This window comes from Lepidochelys olivacea (assembly GCF_965140295.1).
Source record: "Lepidochelys olivacea isolate rLepOli2 genome assembly, chromosome: 1".
NCBI classification, from domain to species: Eukaryota; Metazoa; Chordata; order Testudines; family Cheloniidae; genus Lepidochelys; species Lepidochelys olivacea.
The window spans coordinates 9,146,823-9,171,000 of NC_140411.1; the positions used below are offsets into that span (position 1 = coordinate 9,146,823).

Consider the following 24,178-nt stretch of genomic DNA (forward strand, 5'->3'; position numbering starts at 1 on the left):
TGGCAAGCTGCCTGTAAGGATTATCATAGTCTGGCAATAGAATTTAATAGGCTGCAACAGGAAAGGGACACACTGCGCCAGGAATGCCAGAATTTAGATACCAGAGTAAGAACACTGAATAGGGATATGAAACATCTTCAGAAAAGATTACTTCCCTTAATTGAGAAAGAAGGGATAGAACGAAGGGAAAAGCTGGAGACTAAAACACGCAGTATCAACCGGGCTAAAGTTGAGACTGCTCTCTGGCTAGACCCTGAGGAATGGGATGGAGACATTTGGGATTCAGCAAATGAGTCCCCCTCCTCTGAGGAGGAAGGTCCCTCTGTAAAATTAAGACCAGCTATCACACATCACAAATCAGAAGAACATGAGGAAAATTTGAGTGGGGCAGAGCTGGATGAAGAAGGGGATGACAATTATCCATCCACCTCTTCAAAAACAAAGAAGGGAGGTAAAAAGGGAAAAGGGAGTAAAGCTCCAACACACTTTACCAAAATTACCACCCGCCAATATACTCCCATGGAGTTAAAAACAATCCAGGGAGATTTTGCTAAAAAGCCTGAGGAAGGTATAATAGAGTGGCTGGTCCGCCTCTGGGACACTGGGGGTGGATATATACGCCTGACAGCCCAAGAAACTGAGCGCCTTAACTTAGGTGCAGGAATATTCCTGGAACATTCAGAGGGGAACACCCCTAAAACACTTTGGTCTCTGGCTTGTCAATGGGCAAGAGGTATTTACCCAGCAGACCGAGATGAACCCACAGTAATGCACTGGACCAACATAGATGAGGTAAAAACAGCTCTATTAACTGTGGCTGTCATTAGCATGCTTGGCCAAAACCCTCAAGAGTTAGCCTATGACAGTCCATGGGAGGGTCAGGTAGATGTAGATGATCTCAGACCCCTGCTTAAGGGAGTTCCGAGTAACCACAGGGCCATGGCACTGTCCCTTAGATCAGAAGCTGCAGCACATAACAGTACCTTTCGGGCACTGCTAAACCTTCTGGTGTCATACTTTAGAGAATTCGGAGACATCAGAGCACTGACAGGCAAAGCTAAGATGCGTTCCCTTCAGGGAAACAAGGGGGCACCATCTAAAGGACATAAAAACAAGCGAGAGCCAACCCAGGAGGAAAAGGAGCTTAGAGCCAAGTTGTGGAGACAATGTCTAGCTTTAGGTTATCCCAGAGATGTGATAAATGGACTGCCCACAGAGCGGCTAAAATTATTCACCACCTTTAAAAGAGCTGACTGGGAGACAACTCATGCTACTCCCAGTGCACCTCTGCAGCTCTCTCCTCTTTCCCCACCTGCAGACACCCGGTATACTCCATTGCTGCGGCAACTGCAAGAGTTACCAGAGCAGGGAAACTAGCTTGCGGGGGTCAATCTCCTCTCCTAATAAACCAGCTTAAATCCAAAGAGGAGAAAACAACAGCAAAAGACCCCCGGATACATGTAACTGTAAATGACAAACACATTATTCCTTTCTTAATGGACACAGGGGCTCAAAGGTCCATGATTAAGCGAGAAACTTTTCAGGGCTCGCCACCTACCGGCGGAAAGCAGGTACTTGTTACAGGGGTAAATGGCAGTACCATAACTTACCCATTAGTTAAGATAAAACTGGATATCCCCTTGCAACCCCACCATCAGCCCCGAAAATATGAGGTGATTTTGGGCAATGCCAACATACTGGGCATGGACGTTTTAAGAGGAAAGAAGGGAAGGATTAATGGGGAAAGATGGGCTTTTGGAGTCAGTTCTGTTCCTCATGCCACCCACCTGGAAGAGGAAAGCCCTCCCCACTATTCTGTAAACTTACTTAGCAGCGCGCCTGCTCTCCCGCCCTCAACAGTAACAAACACAAAGCAGTATAATGTCCCAGCTGAGGCCATAAGCCCTGTTACTGACCTGATCAAAGATTTGGAACAGCGAGGAATTTTAATTCGTACTCACTCTCGCTTTAATTCTCCTGTGTGGCCCATCAAGAAACCAAATGGCAAATGGAGACTCACTATAGACTGTAGGAAGCTAAACAGTAACACTGGACCATTAACTGCAGCAGTCCCTAGCATAACAGATATTGTAAACACCATACAAACCTGGGATAAACCCTGGCTAGCAGCATTAGATGTAAAACCAGCTGACCAGGAAAGATTTGCTTTTACTTGGAAAGGTGTACAATACACTTTTACCCGAATGCCACAAGGGTTTAAACACTCACCCACTATTTGCCATGGGGCACTGGCAAAGGTCCTAGATGACCTTATCCTGCCACCCAATGTACAAACTGTGCAATACATTGATGACATCTTAATAGGTGGGAAAACCTCAAAAGAGGTACAGGAGGCTATGAATCAAATCAAAGGAGCACTAGAAGCCCTTAATTTAGAGTTACCAGCTGAGAAATGCCAAGGTCCCTCCCAAGAGATAAAATTCTTAGGTACTGTATGGATGGGAGGTAGGAGGTCTGTGCCTAATGACACTGTGCAAGAGCTAAATCGGGCACCCTCCCCTGAAAGTAAAGATCAATTGAGACAGATTTTGGGAACCCTGGGGTTTTGGAGAAAACATGTACCTGGCTTTGCCATTATAGCCAGACCATTGTACAATTTGTTAAAGAAAAGTGCTGCCTGGGAATGGGCTCCTGCCCATGAGGAAGCCCTCAGGCAACTGATAGGGGAGATACACACCTATCAGGCTCTGGGTCCCATACATCCTGAAGCCCCACTCCATTTGTACCTAACTGTGGGAGCCACTGGAATGTCTTATGCTCTCTGGCAAGAAAGTGACACTGCTCCCAGACGACCAATTCAGTTTGGTTCCAAGTCATGGCAAGGGTCACAGGCTAACTACACGCCTTATGAGAAGGTGCTTCTGGCAGCTTATACAGCCTTGAGAGAAACTGAGGAATTAACTCAGGATAAGGACATCACAATTCACACTCCTCTTCCAATCATTAAACCTATATTGGAAGGGAAAGAGTTACCACCTGGTGTAGCACAAAAGATGACTATCCAAAGATGGGCACTTTACATACACCACAGGGTAGGGAGTGCAGACACTGCACAAAACCCCACTATGATTCAGGAATCCCTATGGAAAGTAGGAATGCCTGATGAATACCGCCTACCTCCACAGCAGTCTCCCATTAAGGATGCTGCCCCATTTGATCCTTCTAAGCCTGAGGGAGTATGGTTCACTGATGGCAGTGCCAGGCTGGTCAAAGGAAAATGGAAGGGAAAAGCTGCAGCAGTACCTGCAGACCCCTCTGCAGCACCCCTAACTGCTGAAATTGATGGGTCAGCACAACATGCAGAATAGGCTGCAATTAAACTGGCCTGTGAAGCAGGAGCCACCGCAGTATATATGGACTCCTATGCGGTATGGGCAGGTGCCACTCAGTGGATCACTAACTGGAAAAATAACCACTGGGAAATAGGAGGTAAACCAGTCTGGGGACTGGAATACTAGCAGTGGTTATATCAGCATGGCCTGCAACAACCCCTGTCTATAGGACATGTCTCAGCTCATCAGAGGAATAATACCCCAGCTGCACAGTTAAACAATTTAGCCGATGCAGCTGCCCAGCTCTTTACCACACAAGTAGAATGGGAACGCTTATATTCATGGTTACATGATAATTTAGGACACACAGGAAGTGATGAGTTAGTGCGGCAAGCACATATCAGGGGGTGGCCTATCACCCACAGACAGGCTAGAGACCTGGTGCAAGCCTGCACTATTTGTGCTGCGACTAGAAAACATATAGCAGAAGGACAAAGGTTTGCCAGGCTAAGAGATGGAAAAACACTATGGGCAACCTGGCAGGTCGACTATGTCGGACCACTGCCCACTACAAGGCAGAGGTGGAAATACATCTTGACTGGAGTAGAAATTGTTTCAGGGATTGGTTTTGCATATCCAACCCGATTGGCAACAGGGTTGTCCACAGTTATGGGACTAAACCGCTTAACAGCAATTGTCCCAATGCCTCAAGAAATCCAATCAGATAATGGTTCGCATTTTAAGAATAAACTTGTAAGGGAATGGACCCTTAACCATGGAGTCCAATGGACCTTCCACCTTCCATATCGACCTCAATCTAATGGCATGGTCGAGCGCTGGAATGGGTTGCTAAAGAATCACTTGAAGCCTACTGATGGCACATGGGGAGACAGACTGGACGAAGTGGTGCAGAGATTAAACAACAGACAGACTCCTACAGGAAGTCCAATCAGCAGGGGATTCTTCCCTACAGGGAAAGCTATCTCCCCTGCCAGAACACCACTGCACAGTTCCAAGTATGCTCCCGGAGACACTGTTGTGATTAAACACCCAGCCCTGGGAACCTTTACCTGCGTTTTGCACGCCTATAAAGAGAAAGGTGTATGGAGTGCCTTAAATGCTGATAAAAGGCTAATAACCATTACAGAGGCTTGGATCGCATCCAAGACCGGCTGACCATGTGATTTATTGCAGGAATGGTCCCATGGTTCCGAGCAACCTGCCAGCTAACCTGTCAGCAAAATGGATCATGCAGCAGACCTGTTTGATCACTAGAGACTACTATGGACTGTTGATATATTTGCCATTACTTATAATAGCAGGTGTAATTTTTGCTTTTGGTTTTAAAATAAGTTTTTTAGCTAGAACACGACCCACCAGAGATATGCTCCTGCAAGCCCTCATGATCCTTCTGTTGGCTCCAGTCACCTTGGCAATACCAGAACATCCTCTTCGGGGAGCAATCCAAACCATCGCCTCAGCTGCTGGTGCTACAAATTGCTGGATGTGCACCTTGCTAGATTCAACCAATGGACTGGGAATTGAATTGGTACCACTACATGCAGTGGCTGAGAATGGACAAACCTCATGGATGCAATGGTTCGCTCAACACTTGGGATTCTCCCTCTCCCCGGTTTTACATTCGGTTGTGAATACTGTTTTAACCATTTTAATTATTGTAATTGTTTTTTGTGTAACTCTATGTATTATGAAGCGTTTGATTCAAACTGCTCTTTCCTCCACGCAAATCAGATACCTAGAGCTAAAAAGGGATCCTACCCAATTCCGCGAACCCTCATCCTCTAATTTGGTTGTTGGGTATTTCTAGATTTCCCCAAGGAGGGCAAGAGGTGCTGGCATCACCGCCACCTTGCAATCTGGGATGTAGTGTGGTGCATCAGGGGGTGGAATGTAGCCAGACAGCCAGCCCCCCCTCCCCCCCTCAGACCAGCATTGCTGGAAACACAGGAGGAAGCAGGAACAGGGCACTTAACATATATTCCAGCACAGCCTTTGAAGCTGTGAAAGCACAGGTGTGCTGCTACAATGTGCCTCTGGGAACAGATACAACGATTAAGCTCACAGCAGGCAGAGGCCCTGTGACAGACATGGCTCTTAGCCCCTACTAAATAGCGTGATGCACACACACCAACATCCTAGGTGGGAAAATATTTACCCTGATAAAGGAAATGTCCAGTAGTCGAAACTTATTGTTTCTCTCCTTTGCAAGTGTAAACTACTCTTGTGAAAGCTGGCGTCACCCCGACAGACCAGCCTCAATTTGGCATAAGAAAGGAGAAAGAGAATAAAGGAGTACAGAGGTATAAGTAGGGGACCTACAGCACCATGATTTTTGAGTGCTTTTCACTATCTATCTGCTGGTCAGATAAGTGACAGCCTCCCAAGGCTTCTGCAGCTAAGAGGGTCCCTACGCCTTGTCCCTTATTCGTCTTTCCGCGGAATTGAGTGACCGATCCTGGCTTGGCACCGCTGGAATCGAGAGATGCAAGGAGGGTAAGAAGCACCCACACCTGATCTCCTATCTTTAGTGTACACATATTTTGAAATAGAGCTCTATACTTTGTTTTCTTTCTTTGGGATTGTGGCTTCAGTTTTGTAACTTGTTTGTGTGTGTAACATCTCTACATTTAAATAAGTAGGCACTAGCAATTTTGTAACCACATGATTAGAATCTAGCTTAATAAATTTTGGTAACCATTTATGCATAAGCCTGACTTGTTTTCTCTGGTTTACTGTAAAGCAGCCAACACAATTAAAGAACCTCAGCCGTTTTGGCTCTAAAGCCTGGCCATTAGGTGAGAGTACTAAGAGCCTAGCGTTGAGTTGTGCTGCCTCCACGGGGCAAACTCTTGGGGCACCTGTCAGTCAATCCTGGCTGCCCGCTGCGAAGGAGCTCTGAGCTCTAGCAGTTAAAGTCATGGGTGGTTACGACCTTGGGGCATCCGTCAGCCTAGCTCGGGCTGCCCGCCGCGAAGGGACAGTGCGTCCTAGCGGTTAAAGTCACGGATGGTATAAACGGGCATAGCTGGCACCTCACCAAACATCCTTGGCCGTCGGCTAACAGTCATCCTTCAGGATAGGCTGTAGATCCTTAATAATGCATTGGAGAGGTTTTAGTTGGGGGCTGAAGGTGACGGCTAGTGGCATTCTGTTATTTTCTTTGTTAGGCCTGTTCTCTAGTAGGTGACTTCTGGGAACTCTTCTGGCTCTATCAATCTGTTTCTTCACTTCCGCAGGTGGGTATTGTAGTTGTAAGAATGCTTGATAGAGATCTTGTAGGTGTTTGTCTCTGTCTGAGGGGTTGGAGCAAATGCGGTTGTATCGCAGAGCTTGGCTGTAGACGCTGGATCGTGTGGTGTGGTCAGGGTGAAAGCTGGAGGCATGTAGGTAGGAATAGCGGTCAGTAGGTTTCCGGTATAGGGTGGTGTTTATGTGACCATTGTTTATTAGCACTGTAGTGTCCAGGAAGTGGATCTCTTGTGTGGACTGGACCAGGCTGAGGTTGATGGTGGGATGGAAATTGTTGAAATCGTGGTGGAATTCCTCAACGGCTGTTTTTCCATGGGTCCAGATGATGAAGATGTCATCAATATAGCGCAAGTAGAGTAGGGGCATTAGGGGACGAGAGCTAGGAAGCGTTGTTCTAAATCAGCCATAAAAATGTTGGCATACTGTGGGGCCATGCGGGTACCCATAGCAGTGCCGTTGATCTGAAGGTATACATTGTCCCCAAATGTAAAATAGTTACGGGTAGGGACAAAGTCACAAAGTTCAGCCACCAGGTTTGCCGTGACATTATCGGGGATACTGTTCCTGATGGCTTGTAGTCCATCTTTGTGTGGAATGTTGGTGTAGAGGGCTTCTACATCCATAGTGGCCAGGATGGTGTTATCAGGAAGATCACCGATGGACTGTAGTTTCCTCAGGAAGTCAGTGGTGTCTCGAAGGTAGCTGGGAGTGCTGGTAGCGTAGGGCCTGAGGAGGGAGTCTACATAGCCAGACAATCCTGCTGTCAGGGTGCCAATGCCTGAGACGATGGGGCGCCCAGGATTTCCAGGATTATGGATCTTAGGTAGTAGATAGAATATCCCAGGTCGGGGTTCCAGGGGTGTGTCTGTGCGGATTTGATCTTGTGCTTTTTCAGGAAGTTTCTTGAGCAAATGCTGTAGTTGCTTTTGGTAACTCTCAGTGGGATCATAGGATAATGGCTTGTAGAAAGTGGTGTTGGAGAGCTGCCGAGCAGCCGCTTGTTCATATTCCGACCTATTCATGATGACAACAGCACCTCCTTTGTCAGCCTTTTTGATTATGATGTCAGAGTTGTTTCTGAGGCTGTGGATGGCATTGTGTTCTGCACAGCTGAGGTTATGGGGCAAGTGATGCTGCTTTTCCACAATTTCAGCCCGTGCACGTCGGCGGAAGCACTCTATGTAGAAGTCCAGTCTGCTGTTTAGACCTTCAGGAGGAGTCCACCTAGAATCCTTCTTTTTGTAGTGTTGGTAGGGAGGCCTCTTTGGATTAGTATGTTGTTCAGAGGTATTTTGGAAATATTCCTTGAGTCGGAGACATCGAAAATAGGATTCTAGGTCACCACAGAACTGTATCATGTTCGTGGGGGTGGAGGGGCAGAAGGAGAGGCCCCGAGATAGGACAGCTTCTTCTGCTGGGCTGAGAAAACCTGGATTTGTGCTGGAAATGGCCCACCTTGATTATCATACACATTGTAAAGAGAGTGGTCACTTTGGATGGGTTATTATCAGCAGGAGAGCGAGTTTGGGAGGTGGGGGCAGAGATTGAGAAAACCTGGATTTGTGCAGGAAATGGCCCAACTTGTGTGATGGCTCCTCTTCCGGAGGTCAGTTCTTTCTCAAAGGCTGAGCCACAGGTTGGGTGCCTGCGAGCACAAATGCTGAATCGTCCATTCTGTCCTGGGCATCCTCCCCCATGTAATCAGTTAGGAGACATTCCTGTACTCCCACTATTCGTCCCCCAGTTTCCTCCTCTGGGCCTCACCTAGGACACCTACTCCTATGCTCTCTAGAGTGGAATCTATCCCCCAGTCAGCCATGAAGGAGTCACAGCTAACAGCCTGGACAGTTGTCTCTGTGGCAGGCTCTACACGCCCCTCCCTTCCTGGGGTGGTGTTGCCTCCTGCTGCAGTGTTAAAGGAACTCACACGCACCTCCTCAGTGATTTCTGTGATTCTATCACCCTTCTCTAGGCTCCCCTCTGGAACACATCTCCCTATGCTGCCTAGCACTGGACTTGTCCCTTGTTTAGCTGCAACACAGACATTTTTCTCCCTGAGTCAGAGCTGCCTTCAGCTGAAGGGCAAGAGCTGGTCTGAACCACCCCTACCCCGGAAGCATGCAGTTTCCCACCGCTGTAGAGGAATCAAGGAGACTCTCTCTCTTCCCTTCACCAGTTCCTGAGACTTTCCCCTTTCCCTCTGAGGTCCCAGCAGAATGCTCCTTCTTGCTGCAGGCAGACAATTTAACAGCCTGAGCTACATGGAAGAAATCATTGCCAATTAGCATATCAACAGGGGTATCGTCTACCACCCTCACTGATAATACAGCTTCCAAACCTTGGGTTTCTATGTGCACTTTAGCCAAAGGCACAAGGATTTTCTCACCTTGTTGCAGTATACTCATCCTAACTGCATGCTTCATGCCTAGTTGTGCAGAGGCTAATTTTACAAACCTAGTAGGATAAGTGACAGGTGCCTGAGGGGCTTCTGTGCTCATAATTGCAGCATTTGCATGAGCTACCTGCTGCCTGCTTCCTCTGAGCACAGAGCATTTATTTTTTAGGTGATCAGTGGAATTACAATGATAATTCTAGACTCTTCTGTTTTTACAGGAGATTAGGATTGGGGATTAGAAGAAAGGGGTAAAATGGGACCATACTTCCCACTAAGTGTAAACCCTCCGTCTGTGGTTTTCAACTTTTTGTCCTATAGACACTGTTTCACATCATCTTTACATGTTTTTAAGATGTGCTCCTGACCAACTAGATCAAACATTCCTTCAAAGTTTGTAACACCTGAGCCCCTTACCCACTTTCTCATCAAATCTTCCATTTTGTTAACATATTTCACGTTATGTACCAGCACCCCATTTAAGATTCCTAAATGTCACTCTATACGTTCCAGGGGTAATCTGAAATGGTTTCAAAACCATTTCTTTGAATTTACAATAATCTAAAGCATCATCAGATGGCATTTTATTGAATATATCCACAGCTTTACCAGTTAAATTAGCAACTAAAGTGGGAATCTTCTTGTCATCAGGAACCTTATGAATCACAAACAGTCTCTCAAAGGTAAGTGTAGTATTCAGCAATATCTCCTGCCTCGTTGTATGCAGGATGCAGCTGTTCCCATTTGAGGATTTTTGGAGAGGTGGGAATCAGTGGAGTAGAAGGGTTCTGGTTCTGCTTTTCCAGCAAGTCCAACTGGTGATTCCGCACTCTCTCTCTTTCTCCTCAGTTTCTTCTTGTTTTAGCTCCATAGCCCTTCTGTGTTCAGCCTCATCTCTGGCAGCTTCTGCCAGTTTTAGCTGCAGTATTCTCCTCTGCTCTTTTTATTTTTCTACTGCCTGCAATCTAAATAGCTCCGATTTCACAATTGTTTAGCTCTTTGCACTCATCTTGTTACTTTTCTGTCCCTACTTCCCTTTCCTGAAATAAGCAAACAGAAAACAACATACTGGTAATCTTTTTGACTGATCTCCAGCCACCACACTTAAAGTCTTCCTTAAAATTTCTACACCAGTGTATGAAGTGCAAATCTCACTCAGAGGAAGATATGCATTTTACCCTGTTTGCTGTGCCACTGTGAAGGACTTCCCTGGGGTGCAACCTGGAATTGGGGTACCGCTGAGCTCTCTGGCACACCAGTCTGAGTCCCCTCTCACACTGTGATCATGTGCAGACCCCTCCAGGTCCTGCACTCACACAAACATTCACAGGCAGGGACACGCCCGGCTGAGTTACATGCATGCTTTTGCCAGCCATTCATGAACCAACAATAGCAAGGCTCCTGTCAATTCCCCCCAGCTCACCAGCTTAGGATCCCAGAGCTGTACCATCTTGCCCTGGTCAGAAGCCTGGTTTATTAACAAGTCTGCCCCTCCCTCAATGTGGAGGGAACAATGCACCAGCCCCTCTCCTTGAGCAGATTTCCGTTTTGCATTTCAAACAACACACTGTTTTAGGTAAAAAAACATAAAAGCGCTTTATTCACTACAGAAGGATAGATTTTTAGTGATTATAACAAAGTGCAGAGACCAAAGTAGATGACCTAAGAGATACAGCAAAATCACCATCTGAGTTCCCTAAACTAGACAGGGTTTGAATCAAGCAGTATCTTACCCTGATGGGACAAACAGTTGATCAGTCTTCCATACACTGGCCGGGATTTCTCCTTTCCAGCTCCCCAGTCAAAATCTTTTCCCTCTAAATCTTTTCCTTTGACATGTTGAGTTTGCGGGGGCGGGGGGAGTGAGGCCAAGTGACGATGTCACTGCCCCCTTTTATAGCTTCTGCCAGGTGCAGGGAACTTCATTGTCCCAAACAAAGCCCCCAGCACAATTAGTGGGAAAGTACAGGCACAAGATGGAGTCTGGTGTCACATAGCTGGTCACATTTTCTTGCGTGCTTCAGTGAGTCATAGCAGAGGCCATTACTCATATTCTGGCTACAACATCTACAGGAAAGTCCATCTGGTGGGGAGAAGCTTCTCCCATGGCCCATTATGCTCATCGATGGGCCATCAACTTAAATAGTTCATTCACAAAGCGCTGGCTTGACTGGATGTAAACTACCTTGTGGGACTTACCACAGGAGCAAACACATTTGAAATACAGGTACATAATCAATATTCATATGTTCAGATTTTTAATATGAGACGTGCATACAAATAGGATCATCATATTCAGCAAACCATAGTTTTTCCAGTGACACCACACATGACACAGTTTGTACAAATTTTGTGGCAATGATATAAAAGCCATATTTGTGGCAACTATATAACAGTGGTGAATATAGGGGTGCCAGGTTGTTGTTTTGGGGGACAGCCTGGAAGCTGTTGAAACCTCTGTGCCCCCAAACCATTCAGCTGGGTTGGCCTCTCCCCCTACTCTTCTGATGACACACAGCCAGCCCCTCTGGGCCCTGTTATCACCCAGAATGACAGCAGGTGGTGGCCACACATCCTACTAAGTTACTTGAGTGCTTTACCTAAGTCACTCATGGACCAATAATGGAGGCACCAGAGAATTTCCCAGCTCCCCAGCCTTGCACCCCTACTGGACCATAAACCCAAAATTATACCATCTTGCACTACACAGAGATCTGTACAGTGTGAACTCATTAGTCTGCCCTTCCCTCAATGGGGGAAGATATTCACCAACCTTTGTTAGCAGAGCTAAGAGTCCCAAACACTTCCCTCAAAACCACACTGGTTCAGACAAAACATAAATCAGGTTTATTAACTACAGAAGGGTAGATGTTACGTAAATATAAGTGTTAGCAAACAGACCAAAGCAGGTTACTTAGGATATCAAACAAACTTGCAGATTAAGACTTTTAGAATGATACCTCACAGGGCATGCTTTGTACAAAACACACCATAATTACATCACCATGGTAAATATGAGGTGCTTAAGAGTGCAGAGTGTCACAGGGATGATCGAGAGAATGACAGGGGGAGGAGAGGAGAGAGTTGCAGGCAGGGCCATGAGGGGAAGATGCAGAGCAGGGGTGGAACCTGGGAGAAGAGGCCGGGAAGAGGGGTGGGGCCTCAGTGTTCCAGTCAGTGATTCAGGGAAGAGGGCCCAGCACCATGTCACCAGCCAGCTCTGCACGGAGTGCGGTCTGAGAACCAGAGCACCAGCAGAAAATTTTAGGTCCCTTTCTGAAGAAAGAGCTGGAGCAGCCTACTCCGGATCTCTTGAGTCTTCGCCCCATAGATGATAGGGTTTAGCATGGGGGGCACCAGGAGGTACATGTTGGCCATGAGAACGCGCAAATGCAGGGCCACATTGTGCCCAAACCGTTCCGTGAGGGCGGCAAAGAGAGGTGGGATGTAAAAGGCTAAGATGACACAGAGGTGAGAGCCGCAGGTCCCAAATGTCTTGAGGCGGGCGTCCTTTGTTGGGAGGCTGAAGATGGCCCTGAGGATCTGGGTATAGGACATCGCAATAAAAAGCACATCCAGACCGATCACCAAGAATGCCACAGAGAGGCTGTAGTAATTACTGAGGCGGATGTCGGTGCAGGCCAGCTTCACCACAGTGATGTGCTCACAGTAGGTGTTTGGAATGATGTTGGTTCTGCAATATGGCCACCTCCTCGCCAGGAAGGGAGTGGGCAATATGAGCATGATGCCGCGCAGCACCACGGCCAGGGAAATTTTGGCCACCACAGGGTTTGTCAGGGTGGTGGAATGTCTCAGGGGGTCACAGATGGCCACATAGCGATCAAAAGCCATGGCCACAAGGATTCCAGACTCTATCATAAAGAAGCTGAGAATGAAGTACATCTGGGTGAGGCATGCACTGAAATTGATCTCCCTGGAATTGAACCAGAAGATGCTCAGCATTTTGGGCAGCACTGATGTAGACAGAACCAGGTCTGTGATGGCTAGCATGCAGAGGAAATAGTACATGGGCGCATGGAGGCTCGTCTCCATCTTAACAATGAACACGATGATGAAGTTCCCCAAGATGGCTATGGCATAGATCATGCAGAAGGGGATGGAGATCCAGACATGGACTGCCTCCAGGCCGGGAATGCCCAGCAGGATGAAGGTGGAGGGGTTGGTGAAGTCAGTTGAGTTGGAATCTGACATGGTGTAGGGATGAAGGTGTCCAACACTGAGGCAGAACAGTGTTTCCTGCATCTACCGTACATTCCCCTGACTTCCTTATGTGCCCAGGGTCTTGGGTGATGGTCGCAAGACAAATACCTGGATTTAGAGACAATGTTAATATGAGACACTTCATGCACTACTGGAGGATGATCTCATGAAGAAGCAGGTTGGTCTCTCTTCACACACTAAAAAATGATATTTTCATTTTTCAGATAAATGAATTATGAACAACTGACCCTACTAATGCCAATTCCATATTTGATGGTGCTCCCTGCGTCAATAATTCCTACACATCCTGGTGTGGGAAACCTTAAGAGGCAACAGCAGGAAACACGAGTGGATACTGGTTATCCCTTATTGGTCCCTCGGCCTTGTGTATACTGCCAAGTTTTTTCGCCAAAAGGCAGCGTTTGGTGACAAAATAGTGGAGGTGTAAATACAACAAAGCCGCTTTTGTCAACGGAACTCCTCAGTTTCAGTGATGTAATAGAGCCACCTGGATGAGAGTTGCAAGGTTTTTACTCAAAATTTTTGTCGCCAAAGTGCCAGTGTAGACACCCTGCTTCATTTTATCACTGCAATTTGCCCATTGGTTTTCTCCCACACCCAATGACCCCCACCCCTGGGAACACTCACCATGCTTCCAGTGTTTGCTGGCATATGTGCTTGTCAAGGGTCAGCAGGAAAGTGAGTGGTGTGTTACAAGTGCTGTATTTTATTGTAGTGTTTCAATGCTGTATGTGTACTTAACAATAATGCTTCTGTTTATGGTTACTTGTGCTTAAATAGTTATGTCCTTTAAAGGAGGCACTCCTCCACTCCAGCCGAGTGTCTCCACCAGATAAGAAAGCACCCAAGACGGAGCAAGGAAGATATGTTCTGGGAGGTGCTGTAGTACTCTGATGCAGACAAGATGGAATGCAGGCAATAGAGGGAAAGCGAGAAGCAGGAAAGGAAAGAAAATGAGGCATACACTAGGGATGCAATGGAGAGGCAGATAAAAGTTTTGGAGCGGCACACCAACATGCTGCAGTCCCTCCTGATGCTTCAGACTGAGCAGATGGGACCCTTCCCGTATTCAGAACTCTTTCCCATGTCCTCCCCAAACTTCTCCCACTCATTTCTTTCCCATAGATAATGGGGTTTAGCATTGGGGGCATCAGAAGGTACATGCTGGCCATGAGAATGTGCAAATGCAGGGAAAGATTGTGCACAAACCATTGTGTGATGATGGCGAATAGATGTGGGACGTAAAAGGCTAAGATGACACAAAGGTGGGAGCCGCATGTCCCAAAAGTATTGAGCTGGGCGTCCTTTGTTGGGAGGCTGAAGGTGGCCCTGAGGATCTGGTATAGAACATGGTGATTAAAAAAAAATCCAGACTTATTGCCAAGAATGCCACAGAGAGGCTGTAGTAAGTACTGAGGTGGATGTCGGCACAGGCAAGCTTCACCACAACGACGTGCTCACAATAGGTGTTTGGAATGATGTTGGCTCTGCAATATGGCCACCTACTTGCCAGGAAGGGATAGGGAATTATGAGCATGATGCCGCGCAGCACCATGGCCAGGGAAATTTTGGACCACCACAGGGTTTGTCAGGGTGGTGGAATGTCTCAGGGGATCGCAGATGGCCACGGAGCAATCAAAAGCCATGGCCATGAGGATCCCAGATTCTATCATAAAGAAGCTGAGAATGAAGTACATCTGGGTGAGGCATGCACTGAAATTGATCTCCCTGGAATTGAACCAGAAAATGCTCAGCATTTTGGGTAGGAAAGCCATAGACAGGACCAGGTCTGTGATGACCAGCATGCAGAGGAAATAGTACAAAGGCCCACGGAGGCTCGGCTCCCTCTTCACAATGAACAGGATGCTGATGTTCCCCAAGATGGCTATGGCATACATGGCGCAGAAGGGGATGGAGATCCAGACATGGGCTGCCTCCAGGCCAGGAATATCCAACAGGATGAAGGTGGAGGGGTTTGTAAAGTCAGTTGAGTTGGAATCGGACATTGTCTCGGGGAGAAAGTGTCCAGAATTATGTTTCCTGCATGTACCGTATGTTACCTGACTTCCTGTATGTGCCCAGGCTGTAGGGCGATAGTTGCAGGACAAATGCCTGGATGGAGAGACAGTGTTAATATGAGACACTTCATGCACTACTGGAGGCTGTTCTCATGGATGAAGCAGGTTGGTCTCTCCACACACACTGAAAAATTACATTTTCATTATTCAGATAAATGAATTATGAACAACTGACCCTAATAATGCCAATTCCATATTTTATGGCGCTCCTTTTGTCAATAATTCCTACACATCCTGGTGTGGGAAACCTTTATAGGCACCAGCAGGAAGCATGAGTGGATACTCACTTTCCCTTATTGGTCCCGAGGCCTTGTCTACACTGCCAAGCTTTTTCACTAAAAGGCAGCATCTGGTGACAAAATAGTAGAGGTGTTAACACCTCAAAGCCACTTTCCATGACGGAACTCCTCAGTTTCAGTGACATAATAAAGCCACCTGGACGAGAGTTGCAAGGTTTTTACTCAAACTTTTTGTCACCAAAGTGCCAGTGTAGATACCCTGCTTGATTTTATCACTATAATTGGCCCATTGCTTTTCTCCCACACCCAGCGTCTCCGACCCCTGGAAACACTCACCTTGCTTGCACTGTTCACCGACTTGTGTGCTTGTCAAGGTTAATGGGGAAAGAGACTGGTGTGTTACCAGTGGTGTATTTTAAAGTAGCATTTCAATGCTGTACATATAGTTAGCAATAATGCTTCTGGTCATTGTTACTTGTGCTTCACCGGATATGTTCTTGAAAGGAGGTACCCCCTCCACTCCAGCTGCGTGTCTCCACCGGATAAGAAAGCACCAAAGATGGAGCAAGGAAGATATGTTCTGGGAGGTGCAGCAGTACTCTGATGCAGACAAGACGGAATGCAGGCAGTGGAGGGAAAGCGAGAAGCAGGAAAGGAAAGAAAATGAGGCATACACTAGGGATGCAATGGAGAGACTGATAAAAGTTTTGGAGCAGCAAACCAACATGCTAGTCCCTCCTGATGCTCCAGACTGAGCAGATGGGTGCCCGCCCTCCCCTTTAGCACATTCAGAACTCTTTCCCATGTCTTCCCCAAACTCCGCTCACTCATTCCTTTCCGATTTCTGGGACATCTCACTTTACCGTTCACTCCACCTCCACAGACACCTTTTCAAATGAAAGCTGGACTTATGCTCAGCTGTGTGTGTGTGCATGGTGTTGTGGGTTTTTTGGCAATAAAAGCAAAGTTATTTGAACAATAAGCACTCTTTATTTGTTTCCATTGAAGTTATGATAGCAGATGGGAACAGGAAACCCACAGGCAATTTTATCGTTTCCTTACATTGAACCCTGGGCCTGAACAATCACAACTGCTTCCTACCCTACCAAAACTGGACTTCATTATTCCTTACAATCCCATACATAGCAATAAACATTACTCGTTCTCATTTTCAAAGTGTTACTGCAAAGCCTTCCTGATTCAAATTGCCCCCCATTGTGCCCTCTTATAGCCTTGGTATCTGACTGCTCAAAATCAGCAGCCATGTTCTCTGTCTGAGCAGTGCACCCCTGAGCAAACTTTTAGCCCTTACCTTCACAAATATTATACAAGGTGCAACACAGAGCTACAACCGTGGGAATATTTTCCTCACTGAGGTCTAACCTGTCAAAGAGGCATCGCCAGTGCACTTTTAATCTGCCAAATGCACATTCCATGGTCTTCCTGCACCTACTCAGCTTATTGTTGAAATGCTTCTTACTGCTATCCAGGTTTCCCATGTTTAGCTTCATGAGCACTGGTATTGAGGGGTATGCCAGGTCTTCCAGGATCACCTTGGCCTTTTGACATCCCCTGTGGGGATCTTCTGGTCTGGAAAGGAAGTCCCCACTTTCAGCTGTCTGTAAAAGCCGGTGTTCCTAAAGATTCATGTGCCATGCACTTTTCAGGACCACCCTGTACTGATGTCAATGAAACGCCCGTGCTTGAGTGCTCGCAACACTGTAGAGAAGTACCTCTTCCGATTGATATATTCCATTGCAAGGTGTTCTGTGCCAAAATTGGAATATGCATGCTATCTTTCACCCCTCCATGGTTGGGGAAACCCATTTCTGCCCCATCCACAATGTCACGCACGTTGCCAAGAGTTAAGGTCTTGCGCAGCAGAATGGGATTAATGGCCCTGCACACTTGCATTAACACAGCCCCAGTGGTCAACTTCCCAACTCCAAACTGATTTGTGACCTACCAGTAGCAGCCTGGAGTCACCAGCTTCCACACTGCAATCTCCATGCGCTTTTCCACCTAAAATGCAGCTCTCATTTGGGTCTCTTTGCATCGTAGGGCTGGGGTGAGCTCAGTACACAATTCCAGGAAGGTGACTTTCCACATCTAAAAGTTCTGTAGGCACTGCTCGTCATCCCAGAGCTGCATAACAATGCGATTCCAGCACTCAGTGCTAGTTTCTCAAGCCCAAAAGCGATGTTCCAGCATTCTCAGCTGTTCTGTAAAAGCCAAAAGCAATCTAATGCTGCTGTTATCCATGTTAGACACCACATCAGGCAAATGTGACTCCCGTTGCCTTTGCAACTTCAAGACTGATTCCACTGCCTTTGTGATGTGCTACTGATAGCTAGCTGAGCAGTGCGGGATCCATTCCTGCAGAGAGAGGTGGCAGGCTGAGCAGAAAACATGGGACGTTGAAAAATGCTACACACTGGATACGGAAGCACATGGAATGCTGGGATGGAAAGCAATGTATCATGGGACATTGATTCCGGACCCCTGATGTGCCATGATCCGCTCTGCCTTCCCACAATACCTATGTGCACAAGATGGAGAGCTGAACTGTGGGATAGCTACCCACAATACATTGCTCTCACTTTCGCTGTGACCATCCCATGTGTGGACGTGCTATGCCGAAAGAGAGAGACAGCGTGGACATGCAACAACGATTTTCTTTAAAGACTTTTTAGTCATTGACCAAACTTTCAGTGAAAAATGTCTGCCAATTTTCACATAGCTTTAATGCAATGAAACCCAGGCTACAGAGCCAAGCTGTAGGGAGCTTCTCATTCACCTACTTACTGCAAATCTGAGAGTGGGAAAAAAACACCTTTCCCAAGACATGTGCTGGGGGGAAAATCCCAACTAGAACCCACCTCAGGGAAAAGACTTGGGCATCATTGATAGCAGCTCCACGGAAACACCTACTCATTTGCGGTAGTGGCCACAACAAAGACAATGTTCAGATGCATAAGGAATGGGATGGAGAATATCCTGCTCTGGAGATGCACTCACTTTTGGTCACCCAGTCTCTATAAAAGAGCTAGCAGATAGAAAGGGGATTTCCCAGGCAGCCTATGAGAATGGGGGAAGCTGACGTATGTGGAAAGACTGAAAAGTCTGGGACTGGTTAGTTTAGAGAAGAGACAATTAAGGGGGCATACGATAGATGAGAACAAAATAAAGAATGGAACTGATTACACTGATATGGACAAACAGAGAACAGCTCCCAGCCAGTAATAGCTATCTACAGATACCCTTCGAAAGGGCCAATTCCCCAAAGATGAGGCAAATGATCAGCAAAACTGATTGGGAGGAAAAATGTAGACAGAAAAATGGGAATGAAAAATGGAAGTTCTTTAGGAAGAGTTTATGAGAGAGCTAAAAAGCCATGATTCCACAATCAAGAAAGTGGAAAACTTTTCTTAAAAACCCAGTTCAGTTGCAAAGTGAAGGCAGCAATTGAGGGAGGAAAGCAACATATAAAAATAAGAAAAAGGGAAAATAGATAGCAAGCAAAACAAATTGGAAGTTATGAAAATTGATACAGGACATTACAGACATAAGGGGGAAATCCATGCTTTGCAGGGCTAAGGATAACAAAAAGGAGGTTATTAAGTATATTAAGAACAAAAGAAATCCTAGAAAAGGTATCGGCCAGTTCCTAGAGGGAGAAAGGAAACTTGTTAATGTTGCAGAAAAGGTAGTGTGGTGATGAAACACTTTCCCGTCCATTAGCAGTCAAGGAGGATGTTAAACAGCATCCACAGTGGAACCTCAGAGTTACAAACACCAGAGTTACAAACTGACCGATCAACCACACATCTCAATCGGAACCGGAAGTAGGGAATCAGGCGGCAGCAGAGCCCCCCCTTACTCCAAAGGCGAATACAGAACAGTTCTGCATTAAACGTAAACTATTACAAAAATAAAGGGAAAGTTTAAAAAAAAAGATTTGACAAGATTAAGAAACAATGGAAATGCTGATATGGGATTAGTTAAAAAAAGTCTAGGAGTCTAATTAATGCCAGTCAACAACATGGTTTATGGAAACAAGTCTTGTCAAATAAATCTGATTTAACCCTTTCATGAGAGTACATGTTTGGTTGATCAAGGGAACCAAGCAGATGGAATGGGCTTAGATTTCTCTGAGGCATTTGATTTAGCAGGGGAAAACATTGAGCACATGTTAAATTGACTAAAAACTGGCTAACAGACAGACCTCAGAAAGCGGTTGTCAAATCCATCAATGATCTGGAAGCAGATAGAAAATCATTACAGGTAATATTTGCGGATGACCCAAAGATTGGCAGAGTGGTTACAATGAGGCAGCCAGGGCAGGCATACGGATTGATCTGGAGCATTTGTTGAGCTGGGCCCATGCAAACAAAATGTTTTAATACAATCAAATGCAAAGTGATCCTGTCGGAACAGGGAATGCAGGCCTGAGCCCCAGTCTAGGGCACTGTATTATAGAACATAGGGACCATTGTGGACAACCAACTCATTGTAAGCTCCCAGCGCAATGCTGGGGGCAAAAGGGCTCATGCGATCCTTGGATGCTGTCATAAATATAAAGGGAAGGGTAAACCTCTTTAAAATCCCTCCTGGCCAGAGGAAAAATCCTCTCACTTGTAAAGGGTTAAGAAGCTAAATGTAACCTCGCTGGCACCTGACCAAAATGACCAATGAGGAGACAAGATACTTTCAAAAGCTGGAAGGAGGGAGAGAAACAAAGGGTCTGGGTCTGTCTATATGCTGCTTTTGCCGGGGATAGAACAGGAATGGAGTCTTAGAACTTTTAGTAAGTAATCTAGCTAGTTATGTGTTAGATTATGATTTCTTTAAATGGCTGAGAAAAGAACTGTGCTGAATAGAATGACTATTTCTGTCTGTGTGTCTTTTTTGTAACTTAAGGTTTTGCCTAGAGGGATTCTCTATGTTTTGAATCTAATTACCCTGTAAGGTATCTACCATCCTGATTTTACAGAAGTGATTCCTTTACTTCTATTTGCTTCTATTTCTATTAAAAGTCTTCTTGTAAGAAAACTGAATGCTTTTTCATTGTTCTCAGATCCAAGGGTTTGGGTCTGTGGTCACCTATGCAAATTGGTGAAGATTTTTACCAAACCTTTCCCAGGAAGTGGGGTGCAAGGGTTGGGAGGATTTTGGGGGGAAAGACGTGTCCAAACTACGTTTCCCAGTAAACCCAATTAGAGTTTGGTGGTGGCAGTGGATATTCCAAGGACAAAGGATAAAATTAATTTGTACCTTGGGGAAGTTTTAACCTAAGCTGGTAAAAGTAAGCTTAGGAGGTTTTCATGCAGGTCCCCACATCTGTACCCTAGAGTTCAGAGTGGGGGAGGAACCTTGACAGATGCATAAATGGGGGAGTGGTGATTTGGAGTAGGGGAACGATTTTATCTCTGCTAGTGGCATTGATTAAACCGACTACGTCCCGTTCAAAAAGGATGTTGAAAAACTGGAGAGGATGCAGAAAAACAACAGCAAAAAACAAAACGAAACCAAAAACACCCACAAAAATGATTGGAGACTGGAGAAAATGCCTGAGAGAGATTTAAAGAGCTTCATCTATTTCTCTCATCAAAAAGACAATCAAGCAGGGACTTCCATTGGGAGAAAACCATGGGTACTAACGGGCTCTGTAATCTAGTTTAGAAAGGCAGAGGAAGACCCAATGGCTGGAAGCTGAAGCCAGACAAATTCCAATCGGAAATAAGGGCCAAACAATTAGCACTGAGGGTGATTAACCATTGCAGATCCAGATTGGATGCTTTTCTGCAAGATCTGCTTGCGGGCTTGTCTACACTTAAAACACTACAGCTGCGCTGCAAACTTACTACTTACACTACTTACATGGATGACAGGGGTTCTCCCATCAGCATAGGTACTTCACCTCCCCGAGAGATGGTAGCAAAGTTGATGGAAGAATTCTTCTGTCAACCTCATTCTCTCTACATCGGGATTACATTGATATAGCGACAGTTCTCAGGGGTGTGGATTCTTTTGCTGTTGCAAAAAAAGCAAATGCAATTTTGGGTTGCATTAACAGAGGCATAGCATGCAAGTCATGGTAGATGATAGTATTGCCCTACTCAGCACTGCTTCAGTCTCAGTTGGAGTGCAGTGTGCAATTTTGGTCACCGCTGTCTAGAAAGGATGTAGAGAAACTGGAAAGGATCCAGAAGGGAGTGAGAAAGATGATCCAAGGGATGGAATGCAAACTGTATGAGCAAAGGCTGAAGGACCTGGGTATGTTTAGGTTGGAAAAGAGGAGATTAAGGAGGGACATGATAGCGATCTTCAACTATCTCAAAGGCTGCCATAAAAAAGATGAGGAAAATTTATTTCTCTCTTGAGACAGAGGGCAGGACAAAAGGCAATGGGTTCAAAGAACAGCAGCGCAGATTTAGATTAAATCTCAGGAAAAACTCCCTCACTGTAAGAACAGCAGGACAATGGAACAGTCGCCTAGGCAGGTTGTGGAAGCTCCTTCACTGGAGGTTTTCCAAAGGTGGCTGGAGCCATCTCTCCTGGATGGTTTAGACATAAGAAACCCTGCATCTTGGCAGGGGGTTGGACTAGCTGACGCTTGCAGGTCCCTTCTCACCCTGTGGCTCCATAATTCTAGAATGTACAATCCTAGTGTAGTCCAGGTCTTAGTCAAACACAAGTTTTGGAGCTCAATACAGGGGTAACTGGGTTACATTTTGTGGTTTGTGTTCTACAGAAGGTCAGACAGGATGATCTGCTTCTGATTTTAAGCCCTATGAATTTATCGACAAAGAAAGGAGGTCAGGCATTTATATTTACTCCGTCTCATAACACTGGAACAAGGGAACATTCAATTACATTGAGAGTCTGAACATATAACATTGAGAAAAGAAGATTCTTTACATAATCCATGTTTGGCCAGTGGAACTTCTTGCCACAGACATTATTAGAGCGAAGAGCATAGCTGAATGGGATTCACAAATGGATTGGCCATTGCAGACGGTGCTGGTGGCTCCACCATTAGATAAGCCCGTTGTTAGAGGGCTTATCCCTTCACCTTCCCATTCCCTGGTCCTTCTCTCATGAACAGAGAGCAGCAGTACCCGAAGTCTGAAGGTGCAAACAATTTGATGTTTATTGGGGTGAACTTCCAGCAAGAAACTATTCCTATTTCCTTTCTCAGTGTCCCCCTTCCCAGCTCTGATGCCACAGAGCCTTGCCTGCATACCTATTCCCATTCCCTGTTCTCATTCCCCTGACTTAGCAAAGCATGATTCCAATCCCCCCCCCCCCGACTTCCTGATTGACTGCAGACTATTTAGTAAAACTTGAGTTCTCCTTAGCTATAACTTAACCAATCATTTTCCTGAAATTTAACTAACCAATCCTAACATATTGTAACATGGTTATCTAACCCATGATATCCCACCAACTTAATTGGTTTACACCCAACAAAATTAATTATACAGAAGACAGGAACAATCACAGAACCAGACAGAGCTTATGCAGAGAAACAATAGGGAAGTGGGGACTACAGTGGTAGAACAACAAAGGAATGAAGATTCTACACCCCAGCTATTGATAAGTGAGTTCTTGACAGACAGGAGGCTATCAAACTAAGTTTTCTTTAAATCTTCCAGGCTCTTCCCTTTCTCTGAAGAGGATAGATTGGATCATCCTTTTAACAGCCCCAAACTGCTCTATTTCAGTGTGGCTGGTGAGGACGTAACCGTTCGCTTCCCATCTCATGGCTACCCCTGCTCTTTAGCCAAAGGCCTTAGCCTATCATAGCGAGAGAAGGCCTATAAACAGGCAGACTGATTTTGATTCTTGTTTTGTACCTCTATAACTAGCTAAGTGATAAGAATACACCTAAATTCTTAAAGTATAGGCCTTTGCAGACAGGCCTGAATATCTATATGCTAATAGCTGTCTGACACCTTCAGTTAGGAGATCTCATTTTCAGTTTGCCAAACTTTAACTGTTTGGACTGAAATTTCCCACACTGGGTGTCTGCTGACAGCTCAATTGTTTTTTTTTTGAAAGTTTCAGGCATAACAGTTCAGCCGACTTCTCGAATGAAGCCAGGAGAAAAGACATCTTGCCCATGTTGATAAATTCATATAATTATTCCAGTGAGAAGCCCTAGCCCCCCCCATTCTTTCCATTAGAAAGTCAAGTAAGAGCCCCTCCATTAATCGCCAGAGACCTGAAATGCAAGAGGAGGAGGTGAGAGTCCCTGTGCATTAACTTACATGCAGCTGGCTCCTGAGGTCTTTATTCAGTTCTTACTCCAAGGGGAGCAAAGAGAGATTTTGGCCAGTGATATTGGAGCAAACACATTCCCTGTGGCAAGGGCCCCGGCATGTTTAATGGCTGCACAGTGCAGAAAGGTCCACAGACCTATTCGCTGTCCCATCACGCCCACATTGCACTGGGTTTGTCGAGCAGGTGAGCTCCTCAGCAAAAGATGGGTACCTGTGAATTCTGAGCCAGACGTGTCTTCCCTGGGAATCCCCCGCAGGCAGCCGTTTCCCCCATCTCCCTCACCCCAGCATCTGCAGCAGCGTCCCACGCCGAGAGCCGACACAGAGGCATGCACCCTTTATAATCTAGCTGTGTGCAATCCCAGGGGGGTTCGCTCAG

At 46.0% G+C, this 24,178-nt stretch overlaps 1 protein-coding gene across 1 annotated transcript; it reads right to left on the reverse strand.

Annotated features, from left to right (window-relative positions):
- Window positions 1-12,219: 12,219 nt before the first annotated feature.
- LOC311514744 (olfactory receptor 52B2-like) lies at window positions 12,220-13,218 on the reverse strand (the record flags this gene model as incomplete). The annotated part of the gene is made up of 1 exon (XM_084617435.1): window positions 12,220-13,218. The coding sequence occupies one exon, from the start codon at window positions 13,216-13,218 to the stop codon at window positions 12,220-12,222; it is 999 nt and encodes a 332-aa protein (XP_084473561.1).
- Window positions 13,219-24,178: the final 10,960 nt, after the last annotated feature.